This window comes from Vanellus vanellus, assembly GCF_965231255.1.
Source record: "Vanellus vanellus genome assembly, chromosome: 27".
NCBI classification, from domain to species: Eukaryota; Metazoa; Chordata; class Aves; order Charadriiformes; family Charadriidae; genus Vanellus; species Vanellus vanellus.
The window spans coordinates 3366298-3380514 of record NC_138932.1 but is presented as its reverse complement, the minus strand read 5'-3'; the positions used below and the strand labels follow the sequence as shown (position 1 = coordinate 3380514).

At 67.8% G+C, this 14217-nt stretch overlaps 3 protein-coding genes across 3 annotated transcripts in view; 1 reads left to right on the top strand and 2 right to left on the bottom strand.

The window, feature by feature from the left end:
* The first annotated feature begins 503 nt into the window (after positions 1-503).
* Positions 504-1350, top strand: DPM3 (dolichyl-phosphate mannosyltransferase subunit 3, regulatory). The gene is made up of 2 exons (XM_082495989.1): positions 504-548; positions 765-1350. The coding sequence occupies exon 2, from the start codon at positions 771-773 to the stop codon at positions 1047-1049; it is 279 nt and encodes a 92-aa protein (XP_082352115.1). The 5' UTR covers positions 504-548; positions 765-770; the 3' UTR covers positions 1050-1350.
* Positions 1351-4303: 2953 nt separating this feature from the next.
* SLC50A1 (solute carrier family 50 member 1) lies at positions 4304-9268 on the bottom strand. Its single transcript, XM_082496211.1, has 6 exons — positions 9193-9268; positions 7387-7464; positions 7146-7269; positions 6902-7063; positions 6682-6801; positions 4304-4842 (listed from the first exon to the last, which is right to left on the bottom strand). The coding sequence occupies exons 1-6, from the start codon at positions 9258-9260 to the stop codon at positions 4741-4743; spliced, it is 654 nt and encodes a 217-aa protein (XP_082352337.1). The 5' UTR covers positions 9261-9268; the 3' UTR covers positions 4304-4740.
* A 965-nt stretch (positions 9269-10233) lies between these two features.
* Positions 10234-14217, bottom strand: part of EFNA1 (ephrin A1) — a 4878-nt gene continuing 894 nt past the window's right edge. Inside the window, 5 exon segments of the mRNA XM_082496144.1 lie at positions 10234-10908; positions 11093-11143; positions 11452-11517; positions 11629-11832; positions 11835-11923. Of these exon segments, the coding sequence (XP_082352270.1) occupies positions 10793-10908; positions 11093-11143; positions 11452-11517; positions 11629-11832; positions 11835-11923 (526 nt within the window). The 3' untranslated portion in view covers positions 10234-10792.

Below are 14217 nucleotides of genomic sequence, written 5' to 3'. Positions count from 1 at the left end.
GTGCGTTTGTCCGGCTGTGGCGGAGCCTGGCGGGGGGTGGGGTGTCCCAGTGCCAGGGGACTGTGAGGGGCGACAGGGAGCTGCAGAGGGTCGAGTTCCATCCCCAGCTGCCGCCCAGCCCCGGTGCTGGCACGGCTAAGGGATGTCGGGCACGTCCGTGTGTCCCCCCCGGTGTCGGGCAGGGGACAGCCCGCAGGCACCGGGGGTGCCCAGCGCGGTGGGAAGAGCCGCCGGCCCCTCCAGCCGTGGGAGGGGAGGCCAGCCGGGCTCCCACGCCGTCCCCGCCGCGGCCGGACGCGGAGGAAACCAGATGCTTCCGCCGACCGGGCCCGGCGCTTCCCGCGGCACCGTGCCCGGGGCGGGCGGGCGGGGGGAGCTGTGTGGGGCCGCCCAGCCAGCAGGGGGCGCCCTGCCGCCTCCCACTGCGCATGCGCTCTGCGGCGCGGCGCCGCACTACAACTCCCGGCGGCCCCCGCGCTGCGGCGCGCTGCAGTGACGTCATTCTGGCGACGGGGGGAACGTGGGCTCTGGGCCCGGGAGCCATCCAGGTGGGGGCGGGGGCCGGTACCGGCAGCCGCGGGAGGGGCCGGTTGTTCGACCGGTTCGGGGTCGCCGGTTGGCGAAGGGCCGGAGGGGATCGGGGCCGGGACCTGTTCGGGAGGCCCCCGGGCGGAGCAGGGGGGAACCGGGCCTGGCCCGGTTGGGGCGGGGGGAGCGGCGCGGGGCTCGGGCCGGTCCCGGTCTCACGGCCCCTCTCTCCGCAGGCCGCCATGACCAAGCTGGGGCAGTGGCTGTGCGGATTCGCCCTGCTGGGCTCGGCCTGGGCCGCGCTGGCGCTGGCGCCGCCGGGGCTGTGGCTACCGGCCCCGTACCAGCAGGCCCTGCTGCCCCTGCCTGTCTACCTGCTGGTGGCCTTCGGCTGCTACTCCCTGGCCACCGTGGGCTACCGCCTGGCCACCTTCAACGACTGCGAGGAGGCGGCTGCCGAGCTGCAGGAGCACATCAGCGCAGCGCGGGAGGACCTGCGCCGACGAGGGCTGCGCTTCTGACCCCGATAAAGGCGAGGGACGGCGGCTGCCTGGGGTGTATGGGGCTCCCAGGGCAAGGGGGGGGGGGCGGGGGGCTCCAACTGGGGCTCCCCTGGTCGGTGCTGCCCTGGTTGGGGGCCGCAGGCAGCCAAGGACACTGGGACGCTGCTGGAAGCCACGCTGGTGGGTGTTGCGGTTTGAAGAACCCACAAGAACTTATTGTCATTTAAACAATGACCCCTCCCCACCTGGGAAGGGGAATCGGGAACAAAACAAGGAAACCCAAATGTTGAAATATAAACAGATCTAATAGAATAAAACTATGTAATTAACATTAATAATGCTACAGAACCTGTGTTGATCCCAATATACCAATATAAAATATATGAGGATTACTCTCAGCCCAGTCTATCCATAGAAGCTGTGCACTCCCAGCAGTGACAGCAAATGTAGGACACTGCGAGCGCTGCGGCTTCGGGAGGAAGGGAAGGGCTCGTGGCTCCGGCACCAGGGCGAGGAGTTCTCAGGATGGCAGCCATCTAGAAAACTTCTCTGCAAACTTCCTAATTTCTATGGAATGTGCCGTTCGTGGCACGAAATAACCCTGTTGGCCAGCGTGGATCAAGTGCCCGGGTCTCATTCCTCCTCATCCCCACACCTGGTGAGCTCGAAAACGCCGAGACCTTGAAATCCGCATCCCATAGCTGGCTATAAAGTCAATATTTTCAGAAATTCAGACACTAGAGTCTTCTAAAAGTGCGGTTTTCCCAAACATTAGAAGGGACCATACTGAAAAATAAAATTGCTGAAAGAGAAGTGAGTGAAATGGTTTAATTCTCCCCAGGCTGAGGCCGGTGTCGGGAGCTCTGCGCAGAGAAGGGGTCTCCACGCAGGCCCTGGTCCCCTCTCCCTGCGGAAGCCGGGGAGAACCCGGCCTCTCCCTCACCGAGCTTCTTGGAGCTTGGTTCTAGAGGCAGGGAATTGCAAGGTGGCAAAGAAGGGGCTCAGACCTCGCCCCGCAAGCCGGCGGCGCTGGGTCACGCTGCGGGCAGAGCGTTTTCCCGGCTGCCCTTCAGATGTGGTTCGCACCGTCAGGTGGGAGCCGGCGAAGACTCATCCCGGCCCCGCTGGCCGGTTTCCAGGGGAAGGAGGAGAGCGGCTGGCTGGGTGGAGCAGGCAGCGCAGCCTTTAAAATGCAGAATCCCCAAAGCCTGTGGTCTCCCCCTGCCTTGCCGGGGCGGCTCAGCCCACGCCGGGGGGGGGGGGGGGGGGGGCTGCTCCTCGCTGCTGCCGCTCTGCCCCAACTTTGGCAGGCAGCGGTGTGCCGATGCGCTGGAGCACGGTGCCGGGCTTCTCCGGGAAGGAGGACAGGCACCCTGCGGTGGAGGTGGGGGTGGCCCTGGTCTGGCTCTGTCCAGGGGTGTCCCTCTGTCCCGGGGAGGGGGGGCTGAGAGCCGGCGCTGCCGGCCCGGCTGGAAGAAGAGCTGCGCGGCTGGCGGTGACGCATGCCGGGGCCTGCCTTCCTGGCAACCTCCCCGGCTTCTTCGCATACCAGCCAAAGGACTTTCTTGTTTTTAATTATCAGCTGCGCACCCTTCTGCAAAAAAAAAAAAAAAAAAAAAGGAGCAGTTGGTATCATGAGGGAGGACTCGGGCTAATTAGCAGGAGCGACTAATTAGCTGTTTCCTGAGCAACAATGGCAGTTCGGAGCAGGGTGGGCAGCTCCCGTGGTCTCGCCTGTGCGCGGTTGTTTGTGGGGTGGCACCGTCCCAGATTCGGCGAAGAGACACCTTTTTGGGGCCGAGACCGCAGCCTTGGTGCAGGGCAAGGACAGCAGCCCTCTGCGGGCTACTCATGGCCCTCTGAGGGCTACTCCTAGCCATCCAGGGGCTACTCCTGGCCCTCCGTGGGCTACTCACAGCCATCCAGAGGCTACTCATGGCCCTCCATGGGCTACCCACCACCCTCTGTGGGCTATTCATGGCAATCCATGGGCTACTCATGGCCCTCCAGGGGCCACTCTCGTCCATCCAGGGGCTACTTCTGGCCATCCAGGTGCTACTCACAGCCCAACGGCAGCTGGACAGGCAGCGGCGCAGCGGGGAGCGTCTCCCTGCATGGACACGTGCCCGCTGCGGGCGGTCGCGTCCCCGGGAGATGCTCCGCTCGCCTCCGGCCTCGTGCACGGGGCCGCGTCGCCGCCACTCCCGCCAGCCGCTGGCGGCACATGTCAGCCGGAGCAACCAGGTCGGCAGCCAAGTTTCTGCCTGGTGCGTCAGCGGGGAAAGCTGCCCTTTCCTTCGCCCAGACTGGGAGTTGCACCCCAGTGCCGGGAGGAGGAATGAGGGGGGCTCCTCCCCACTGGGGAAACGGGGCTGCTGCGGCTGGGGGAGCGAGCCCGGCCCCGGGGAGAGGCCCTGGGGCAGAGACACCTGCAAGCGCAGCCGGTGCGGGCGAGGGGAGCCCCGGCTCCGCGGCAGCAAGCCGGAGCACGCCGGGCAAGCCCGGCAACCGCACCGGCTGGGGTTGAGCGCCGCAGCTCCGCCGGAGCCCATCTTCCCTTCCAGCCACCGCTCTCGGTCTCGGCCCCGTTGCCGCCGCTCGCCTCCGTATTGATTTTTCCCAGGCCACGTCGCAAGGTGTAAACGAGCGTCTGAGCCGTAGCGCGGGCTCTGCCAAAGTCCTCGTCACCGCTTCCTTAATCCGGCCTGCGTCATCCGGGATGGAGGACGCGCCCGCGCCGGCGGAGCTGCGGGGATGGGGCTCCTCGGGGGGGGGTCTCCTGTCCCGGCGGGGCGGGGGGAAGGCGCGTTTCATAAGGGTCCTGCGTCTGCTGTGTCATTTGGTCACCCAAACACGCTCCTGTCCCTCTGGTTTGCCCGATAGCTTCATTCCGGATCGTTGTTAATTTGTTAATCGAGTTTGGGTCGAGGCCGCCGGCCGCCTGATTTGCGCGCGCTCAATCGTCGTGAGTTTAGCGAAGGGTTTTTTAATTGATTATAAGTTTGCCGGCGTCGCGGCCACGACAGAGCAGTGTCCCCAGGCAGCGCCGCCGTCCTCCATGTCCCCTCCCTGCCCCAACACGGCCCCGTGCCCGCTCCCCTCCTGGATGCGTCCCCGCTGCTGGGAGGTGGGTGCTGCCGGAGGAAGGTCCGCCGGAGCCCCGGGGGTGCCAAGATGAGGCCCCACCATCTTGGGGACAAAGCGGCTGCGGGGACAGGAGCCATCTTGGCCTCAGCACACCAGGAGGGAGGGGACAACGACCAGGCAAGGGGCAGAGTCTCTGATTTATTAAAAGGCACTTAACTTCGTACAAAAGAGACGCGGGGCTGCCCGGCAGCCTCAGCCTGGCGCTGGGGCAGAGCCCTGGGCACGGAAGACTGTCCCCGGGGTCAGGCGGGGTACCCGGGGACCGGGACGAGGGGCTCTCCGCCACCCCCAGAAAGGCATCGTTGAGACCAACCCAACCACCACCGAAGGACCGAGGGCTGGAGGGACGCCGGCGAGAGCCAACCACGGCGGCAGAGGCAGGAGGTGCCCTCCTGGGGCCCCGGTGCTGCCGGGAGTGGGTGGCCCCAGGCCGAAGGGGACAGCAGTGCCGCGGTGGCACCCACGGCTCGGCGGCTGGAGCAAACTGGCAAGGAGAGGGCCGAGGGGATCCTTCATCCGCGAGCACGTGGGCTCCTTCCTCGGGGGGGCCGGCGGGGCCCCCTCAGGCGTGCAGGGGTCTGTAGGGCCTGTCCTGCCCCGGCGGGTACCGCCAGAAGAGCCAGAACCGCACGACGCTGGTGACAATCCCCGGCACGTTGGGGACCTGCGGGAGGACATAGAGGGGAGGGGAGCGGATTTACCCGGCTGACGGCGCCGCCGCACTCCCCCCCCACCGCTCCACCAGCCCTGCGTTGCCGGGGGAGATTTATTGGCCTTATACCATCTAATTAATTAAAATCAATACTCATCTCGCCGAGCCGAGTCACGGGCTCTGCTGTGTGACACAGACGCCGCCGGACGGGGGCCGGCCCGGTGCCAACCGCTCAGCTGAACGCCGCGGGGGGGACGGGATGGGATGGGATGGGAAGGGATGGGATGGGATGGGACTGGATGGAGGTGGGGATAGAATGGAATGGGATTGGGATTGGGATTGGGATTGGGATTGGGATTGGGATGGGAATGGGGATGGGGATGGGGATGGGGATGGGGATGGGGATGGGGATGGGATGGGATGGGATGGGATGGGATGGGATGGGATGGGACTGGATGGAGGTGGGGATAGAATGGAATGGGATTGGGATTGGGATTGGGATTGGGATGGGAATGGGGATGGGGATGGGGATGGGGATGGGGATGGGGATGGGGATGGGGATGGGGATGGGGATGGGATGGGGATGGGATGGGATGGGATGGGATGGGATGGGATGGGATGGGATGGGATGGGATGGGAATGGGGATGGGGATGGGATGGGGATGGGATGGGGATGGGGATGGGATGGGATGGGGATGGGATGGGATGGGGATGGGGATGGGATGGGATGGGATGTGATGGGGATGGGGATGGGGAGGGGATGGGGATGGGGATGGGATGGGATGGGGATGGGGATGGGATGGCATGGGATGGGATGGGGATGGGGATGGGGATGGGGATGGGGATGGGGATGGGGATGGGATGGGAATGGGGATGGGGATGGGATGGCATGGCATGGCATGGCATGGTAAGGGAAGGGATGACATTGGATGGGATGGGACGGGATGGGACAGAGGTGGGGATGGGGATGGGGATCGGAAGGGATGAGATGAGATGGGATGGGGATGGAAATGGGGATGGGAAGGGATGGAGGTGGGGATGGGATGGAATGGGAATGGGATTGGGATTGGGATTGGGATTGGGATTAGGATTGGGATGGGTATGGGGATGGAGATGAGATGGGATGAGATGGGATGGGATGGGATGGGATGGCATGGCATGGCATGGCATGGCATGGCATGGGATGGGATGGGATGGGATGGGATGGGATGGGATGGGATGGGATGGGATGGGATGGGATGGGGGTGGGGATGGGTGGGATGGGATGGGATGGGATGGGATGGGATGGGATGGGCATGGGGATGGGGATGGGATGGGGATGGGGATGGGGATGGGGATGGGGATGGGGATGGGGAGGGGGAGGGGGAGGGGGAGGGGGATGGGGAGGGGATGGGGGTGGGATGGGATGGGGATGGGGATAGGACAGAGGTGGGGATGGGATGGGGATGGGAAGGTATAGGGATGGGGATGGGAATGGGAATGGGATGGAGTTGGGGATGGGATGGGATGGGATTGGATGGAGTTGGGGATGGGATGGGATGGGATGGGATGGGATGGGATGGGATGGGATGGGATGGGATGGGATGGGATGGGATGGGACGGGACGGGACGGCATGGGGCAGGATGGGGTGGGATGGAATGGGGATGGGAATGGGAATGGGAATGGGAATGGGAATGGGAATGGGAATGGGGATGGGACGGGACGTGATGGAGGTGGGGATGGGTGGGATGGGATGGGATGGGATGGGATGGGATGGGATGGGATGGAGAGGGGATGGGATGGAGAGGGGATGGGATGGGACGGGACAGGGATGGGAGAACATCTTTCAGCTGCACACCATCCCAGCTCACCGTGATATAGGGGTCGTTGTGCTGCAGGCCGTAGAGCGTCCAGCTGGTGGAGGCCAGGAAGGTGGTGACAGTCAGGGGGAAGGAGAGGCAGCGCGTTGACTTGCTCCGGACAATCTTGGCCTGCAGAAGCAAACGTCAGGCTGATCCCGGGCTAAGCAGTCCCGCTGCCATCGCAGCCCCCCCCCCTTCCCCCCGGCAGCTGCCACCCGGCCCCACGCACCAGATCAGCCAGCGGCGAGAGGTACATGCCGATAGTGAAGACGCTGCAGAAGAGCCCCAGGCGCCCCAGGCGCGTCCGCTCATCGGCAATCAGGAGGGTGAAGTAGCCGTAGCCAGTGGCCAGCAGGACCAGGAGCAGCAGGCTCCGCAGCAGCACGGGGCGCTGGGGCAGAGAGGAGGGGACGCTCAGGGCAAGAGTCCCCCTCCCTCCCCGCCTCGACCCAGCCAGGCCGTCCCCCCCAAACCTTTGCGGGGCTGTAGTAGAGATACGCCAGGATGTAGAGGGTCTGCAGCGCCGCCCCGATGGCGTTGACGATGATCAGCGTCCAGTCCCGGTTCAGGCAGCCGTAGCCCAACCAGCTGAGGTTGCTGCAGGGCAAACGGCACAGCCGCTCTGGCTGCCATGGCCTGGGGGCTTCTGCCCTCCCCCACCGCCAGGAAACCCCCTCCCCATTGCCTGACCACCCCCCCCCCCCACCCCAGTACTTGGCATCGGTGGTGAGGAAGGGCAGGAACTGGATGTTCTCCACGCTTTTGGTTGCCAACATCTGGCGCAGGTCGGACCTAGGGAGAGCGGAGGGGAGAGGTCTCCTGGGTGCCCGGCACCACAGTGGGGGGGGGGTGTCGAAGTGCCACCACCCCCCACTGGCCCCCAGTGAACCCCATTGCACCCCTCGAATTGCTCCAGTGCCCCCCCCATTGCACTCTAACCCCCCCCAAATCCCCATTGCACCCCAGACCCCCCACCCGCCCAACCCTCCCTCATGGCCCCCATTGCACCGGTGCTCTTCCCATTGCACCCCATCCCCCCACCTCCCCATTGCACCCCCAGTTCCCCCCTTGGCCCTCACTGTACCCCCTGAACTGCTCTGGTGCCCCCCCCCATTGCGCCCCATCCCTCCACCTCCCCGTTGCACCCCCAGGAGCCCCCCATGGCCCCCATTGCACCCCCGACCTGCTCCGGTGCCCCCCCATTGCATCCCATCCCCCACCCCTCCCCATTGCACCCCCAGGAACCCCCTTGGCTCCCACTGCACCCCCAAACTGCTCCAGTGCCCCACTCAGGACCCCCCCACGACCCCCATTGCACCCTCAAACTGCTCCAGTGCCCTCCCCATTGCACCCCCAGGAGCCCCCCATGGCCCCCACTGCACCCCCTGAACTGCTCTGGGCGCCCCCCCCGTTGCACCCCATCCCCCCACCTCCCCATTGCACCCCCAGGAGGCCCCCATGGCCCCCATTGCACCCCCCAATCTGCTCTGGTGCCCCCCCCCATTGCACCCCATCCCCCCCACCTCCCCTTTGCACCCCCAGTTCCCCCCTTGGCCCCCACTGTACCCCCTGAACTGCTCCACTGCCCCACTCAGGACCCCCCGACGGCCCTCATTGCACCCCCAAACTGCTCCAGTGCCCTCCCCATTGCACCCCCAGTTCCTCCCTTGGCCCCCACTGCACCCCCTGAACTGCTCCGGTGCCCCCCCCCATTGCACCCCATCCCCCCACCTCCCCATTGCACCCCCAGGAGCCCCCCTTGGCCCCCACTGTAACCCCCAATCTGCTCTAGTGCCCTCCCCATTGTACCCCCAGTTCCCTCCCTTGGCCCCCACTGCACCCCCTGAACTGCTCCACTGCCCCACTCAGGACCCCCCCACGGCCCCCAGTGCACCCCCGAACTGCTCCAGTGCCCTCCCTATTGCACCCCATCCCCCCACCTCCCCATTGCACCCCCAGGAGCCCCCCTTGGCCCCCACTGCACCCCCTGAACTGCTCCACTGCCCCACTCAGGACCCTCCCACGGCACCCACTGCACCCCCAATTGCTCCAGTGCCCTCCCCATTGCACCCCCAGGAGCCCCCCATGGCCCCCACTGCACCCCCCAATCTGCTCTGGTGCCCCCCCCCATTGCACCCCATCCCCCCACCTCCCCATTGCACCCCCAGGACCCCCCCTTGGCTCCCACTGCACCCCCAAACTGCTCCAGTGCCCCACTCAGGACCCCCCCACGACCCCCATTGCACCCCCAAACTGCTCCAGTGCCCTCCCCATTGCACCCCCAGTTCCTCCCTTGGCCCCCACTGCACCCCCTGAACTGCTCTGGGCGCCCCCCCTTGCACCCCCACAGCCCCCCATTGCACCCCCCAATCTACTCCAGTGCCCCCCCCCATCGAACCCCGTCCACCCCCCCCTCCCATCGCACCCCCAGTTCCCCCCCACAGCCCCCATCGCCCCCCCCCCCCCTCCCCGTTCTCCCCCCCGGTTGCCCCCCCCCCCGCCGCCGCCGGTGCCGCTCACAGCCCTGTCCCGAACATGGCGAGGGTGCAGCCCAGGCAGGCGGCGGGCAGCAGCGGCAGCGGGGCCATACCGGGCCGCGGCACCGGGCACCGGCGGGGAGCGGGGGCGGCGCTGCCCGCGGTGGGGCGGGGCGGGACGGGACGTACTACCGGGGAGGGACCGGCGGCCACACCGGGCGCGGGGGGAAGAGGGGGGTTGGGGAAACGGCACCGAGCAGCCCCGACGCCACCGCGGTGGGTCGGGAGGGTCCCCCGGGGTGGCAGCACCCCACGGCGGGGGGCGGGAAGGAGGGGACAGCCCGCCCCCGGTGTCCCGGTGCACGGAGCCCACCTCCCCGGGGCTCCGCGTCCCCAACCCGCCCGGTGTCACATCCCCGCGACCCCACCTCCCCCCCGGCTCCTGCATCCCCGGGGGGGTCCCACCCCCCCCTCCCCCCCGTGGGGGTGGGGTGTGTGTGCCCCACACCCCCCCCCCCCGTGACCCCCAACACCCCACAGCCCTCAGACTCCCCATTCCCCCGGGGGGGTGCTGAGCTCCTGCCCAGGGGGGGGCTCAATTCCCGCTTTTCACGGTGCAGGATGGGGGGGGGGGGGGATGGGGAAATTCCCCCCTCCCCCAGGAGGCCTCTGTGTCACCAGATGTCACCAACTGATAGCGCCAGCCCCGCTGGGGCACTTTTCCACTTCAGAGCCCTGGGCAAACACCGGCCAATTAATTAATTAACCAGCACAAATGCCCCCGCACGGGCCATTCCTTCACGGCCAGCAGAGCCCAGCCGCACGGTGGGGGGCGTCCAGCCCCCCCCCCCCCCCCCTCCAGCCCCCAGCACTCAGGGTGGTCTTCATTATTTATTCAAGACAATGGTATAAAAAGTCCCATGTTAGAAAGCTGTACAAAGGGGGGGGGGGACAAAGCGCCCCGCGTGGGGTGCTGCTGGGGGGGGGAACACCCCTCCTGCACCCCACAGAGGGGTAGGGAAGGTTGGGGGGGGGGGGTCCGAGGTGGGGCAGCTCCTGCTGTCCCCATGTGTGTGCGGTGGGATGATGGATGGGGAAGGGGAAAAGGGGGGTGGGGGGGTTGTTCCATGGCCCCGCTCCGTAGCTGCCGGGCAAAAATCGAGCACGTCCAGGCTCGGTGACGCCGAGGGACGGCGGTCCCAGGGCGCTGCCGCAGCCACGGCCGGCGGCATCTTGCCGGCTACAAGGCCAGCAGCGTGTCCCCGCCTGCGGGACACGGTCACATTCGGAGCCCGCTGCCGAGAGAGAGAGAGAGAGAGACGCGAGGACCCTCTTACGGGCGAGCTCAGCTCCTGGGGCGGGGGGTGCCAGCCCCCCCTGCACCCCTCCAGTCCGGGCACGAAGCCCCTCCAGCCCCGGGGTGACGCTCCGTCTCCGGCTGCCGAGAGCCGGGGAGTGGGGAGCTGGGGCGGTCCGAGGGCTTTAGTTGCTCCGCTCAACTCCGGAGCCCTTTGGCTCCGTAATACTGACAAAATCCTTTCCGCGCCCCAGATGTGCGCAGGGCGGGGACCACCGGAGCATCCCGGCTCCATCCCCAGTTTTGGTCCATCCAGCCCCGGGGTGGGGTTGGGTGGGGGGGCAGCTCACAGCCCCTGCGACACCAGGAGGGGCAGGAGGAGGCTGACGAAGGTGAAGGGGCTGCTGCCCCGCATGGCCGAATTCTGCCCCACGCTCCTCAGCACGTGCGCCGCCGCGTCGTCTGTGGGGAAGAGAGGAGGGAGATCGTCAGCGTCCCCCCCCCACCGTAAAAAAAAAAAAAAGGTGCCGTCCCCCAAGCCAGCACCGCAGCATCCCACCCTCCCCCCAACCTCCCCGGGAGAGCGGTAGGGCTCAGCCCGCTTGTTGCCACCCCCGTCCCCCCCCCCGTCCCCCCCAAAACCTACCTGCCTGGATCCTCCCCCTCTGGGTGGCAGCCGGGGCAGGCGGTGCCGGGGCTGCAAAGCAAACATGGGGTCAGGATGGCGAAGGGCAGCTCCCCGACACCCCCCCCGCCCTGCAGCCAGATTGCGCCGGGGCCATCCGTCCTGTCGTTGTGTCCCCCCCCCACTGCCACCAGCACCGTCCCAGTTGAGCCACACGCACCCACCCCGCGGGGGCTGGCAGGGGGCCACTGCCCGGCCGTGACTCAGCTCCGGAAAGGTCAAGTTGGGCATAAACGCTGTGAGCGGGAAAGGGAGGTGGGAGGGGGGGGCCATGGGTGCCCATGGCAGGGGGGGGGCGGCGAGGCTCGAGCGATACTCACTGCCTTTGCCAGCCACCGTCACCTTCAGCTTCAGGCACGCTTCGCCATGGTGGTGAATGGGCTTGGCTGCACGGGAGGACGGAAATTAGGCGGGGGGGAGACGGTAGGGACCCCCCCCCACACTCCAGCCCCACGGCAGGGACACCCCCCCCCCCCCCAACCCCCCAAGGCACTCACAGATGTAGTAGTAGCTGTGCCCCTCCTTGAACTCCTTGCCCAAGGTGAAGGGAGTGAAGCGTTGAAACTTCTCCGAAAACTTTTCCGGACCGTGCAGGGCGCTGGGTTTGTTGCATTCCCAACGGACCTGCTCCTTGGAGCCGGGTTTGCACTCCCGGAATTCTTCGGGTTCCACCAAGTAAAGGGTGTAACGCTCCATGGCGCGGGGTCCGCGCTCCCCTCCTCGTAGTGCGGGCAGATGATGTCCAGGTAGTCGTTGATGCGCACCTCCACCCTATAATCGCTCGCCAGCAACCTGCGGCGGGGAGGAGGTGGTGGTGGGGGGTCAGCTCTAATCAGGGGGGGGGTTCCCCCTGCACCCCCAAATCCCCCCCCCCCCCACTCATTCACGCAGCCAAGGGAGAGCAGCCTCCTGCCCCCAGCAGCTCCTCGGAGTCTGAGACGGGCGAACTTCGGTCCACCCTGGCAGTGCCCAGGTTGGCGTGGGGAGAAAAAGCCCCCCCCCCCCCGCCCCTACCCCATTTTCCCAGTGCTCCCCCGCAGCCGGGGAGGGGACCCGGCGGGACGCGCACCCTGCCCGTCCCAACGCTCCCGGAGCCGGGTGGCGTCGGCAGCTCTCGCCCGTGGGGCAGCCGGCCGGGCTCCAGCGCCTGCTGCTCCCCACACCTCACCCCCGGGGGGGGTTGGGGATGTGACACGACGACACACAGACACACACGGGACAGACTGGCAGCCGGCTGGGGGGGGGTGTGGTGGGGGGTGTCTCTGCGGGGTCCCCTCACCTCGCGGCTGTGACAGCCTCGGGAAGGCACGGGCACCCATGGGTGCCCACCCCGGTTCTCAAACCCTGTGGGACCCGTCCCCTCCCAGGGGGGTCACCCCTACAGGCCTGGGGGGTGAGGGGGGTTGAGGGGTGGGGGGGTGGTGCCTCAGTGGAGGGACCCCTACAACCGGGGGGGGGCATTGGGCACCCCTAGAGCCTGGGGGGGGGTGACCCTAAAACCCTGGGGCAGAGGGGCACCCCTAGAGCCTGGGGGGAGGGGGCTGGTACCTGGGGGGGCACCCCTAAAGCCAAGGGGGACACCCCTAGAGCCTGGGGGGGGGCTGTTACCTGGGGGGGGCAACCCTAGAGCCTGAGGGGGACACCCCTAGAGCCTGGGGGGGAGGCTGGTACCGGGGGGGCACCCCTAAAGCCAAGGGGGACACCCCTAGAGCCTGGGGGGGGGCTGTTACCTGGGGGGGGACACCCTAGAGCCTGAGGGGGACACCCCTAGAGCCTGGGGGGGGGGGCTGTTACCTGGGGGGGGCAACCCTAGAGCCTGAGGGGGACACCCCTAGAGTCTGGGGGGGGGGGGCTGTTACCTGGGGGGGACACCCCTAAAGCCAAGGGGGACACCCCTAGAGCCTGGGGGGGGGGCTGTTACCTGGGGGGAACCCCTAAAGCAAAGGGGGACACCCCTAGAGCCTGGGGGGGGCTGGTACCGGGGGGGCACCCCTAAAGCCAAGGGGGACACCCCTAGAGCCTGTGGGGGGTTGTTACCTGGGGGGGACCCTAAAGCCAAGGGGGACACCCTAGAGGCTGGGGCGCCTGGTGTCTGGAGGGGGGGGGCACCCCTATAACCAGGGGGGTCATGACCTGGGGGGGGGGGGGGGGGGGGGGGGGCGGGAACCCCTATAGCCTCGGGAGGGGGGTGGGGGGCAGATACCTGGACTGGGGTCACCCCCACAGCCCCAGCACGTCCCCGGGGGGGGGCGGGCACAGGCAAAAGGTTGGCGGGGGGAAATGGGGGGGGACGGGACGGGACTGGGCCGGGTCAACCCCCCCCCCCAAACACCACCCCCCACCCCCCCCCCCCCCACATCCTGCCCGTGCGGCGGGTGCCGGGACCAGTCCCGTGTTTGTCAACACGCTTCCCTGTGCCCCGGCGCCGGGGACTTGGCGCCCGCGCCACCCCCGCGGGGAAGGAAGAGGCCCCGCTCCCGCTCAGCCCTGGGAACGGAAAGGGCCCCCCCGGTGCTGCCCCCCCCCCCCCCTCCTTACCCACCCCCCCACACCGCACCTGGACCGGCCGCGCCGTCCCCCCTTCCCCCCCCCCCCCTTCACCGCCCGCGCACCGGGACCGGGGCTCAGCACCGGGACGGCCGCGGTTACGCACCGGGCTCGACCCCACCCCCCCCTCTTTACACAACACACACACACACACACACACACACACACACACCCCCGCCAGCCCCACGGCGGCCCCCATCCCGGCCAAAGGCCGTCGGGGATCGCCCAACCCCGACGGGGGAGCGGCGGCGTCCGCGCCTTCGGGGCCGCCGGTTGCCGGTGCCGGTGCGTGTGTGGAGGGGTGGGGGGAAAAACACACACTCACTGGGGGTTGGAGCTGTTCCAGTAGACGGTGTGGGCGCTTCACCAGTTGCAGGTCCGCCGCCGCCCAGTACAACCCCAACCCCAACCCCAGTAGGGCCAGTGGCACCCACCGCCGCTCCATGCGCTCCGCGGCCGCGCTCCGCCGGGCGGGCACCGAGCCGCTCCCCGCCTTAAGTACGGCCCCCGCCGCCCGGCCCCGCGCTCCGCCTCCCCCC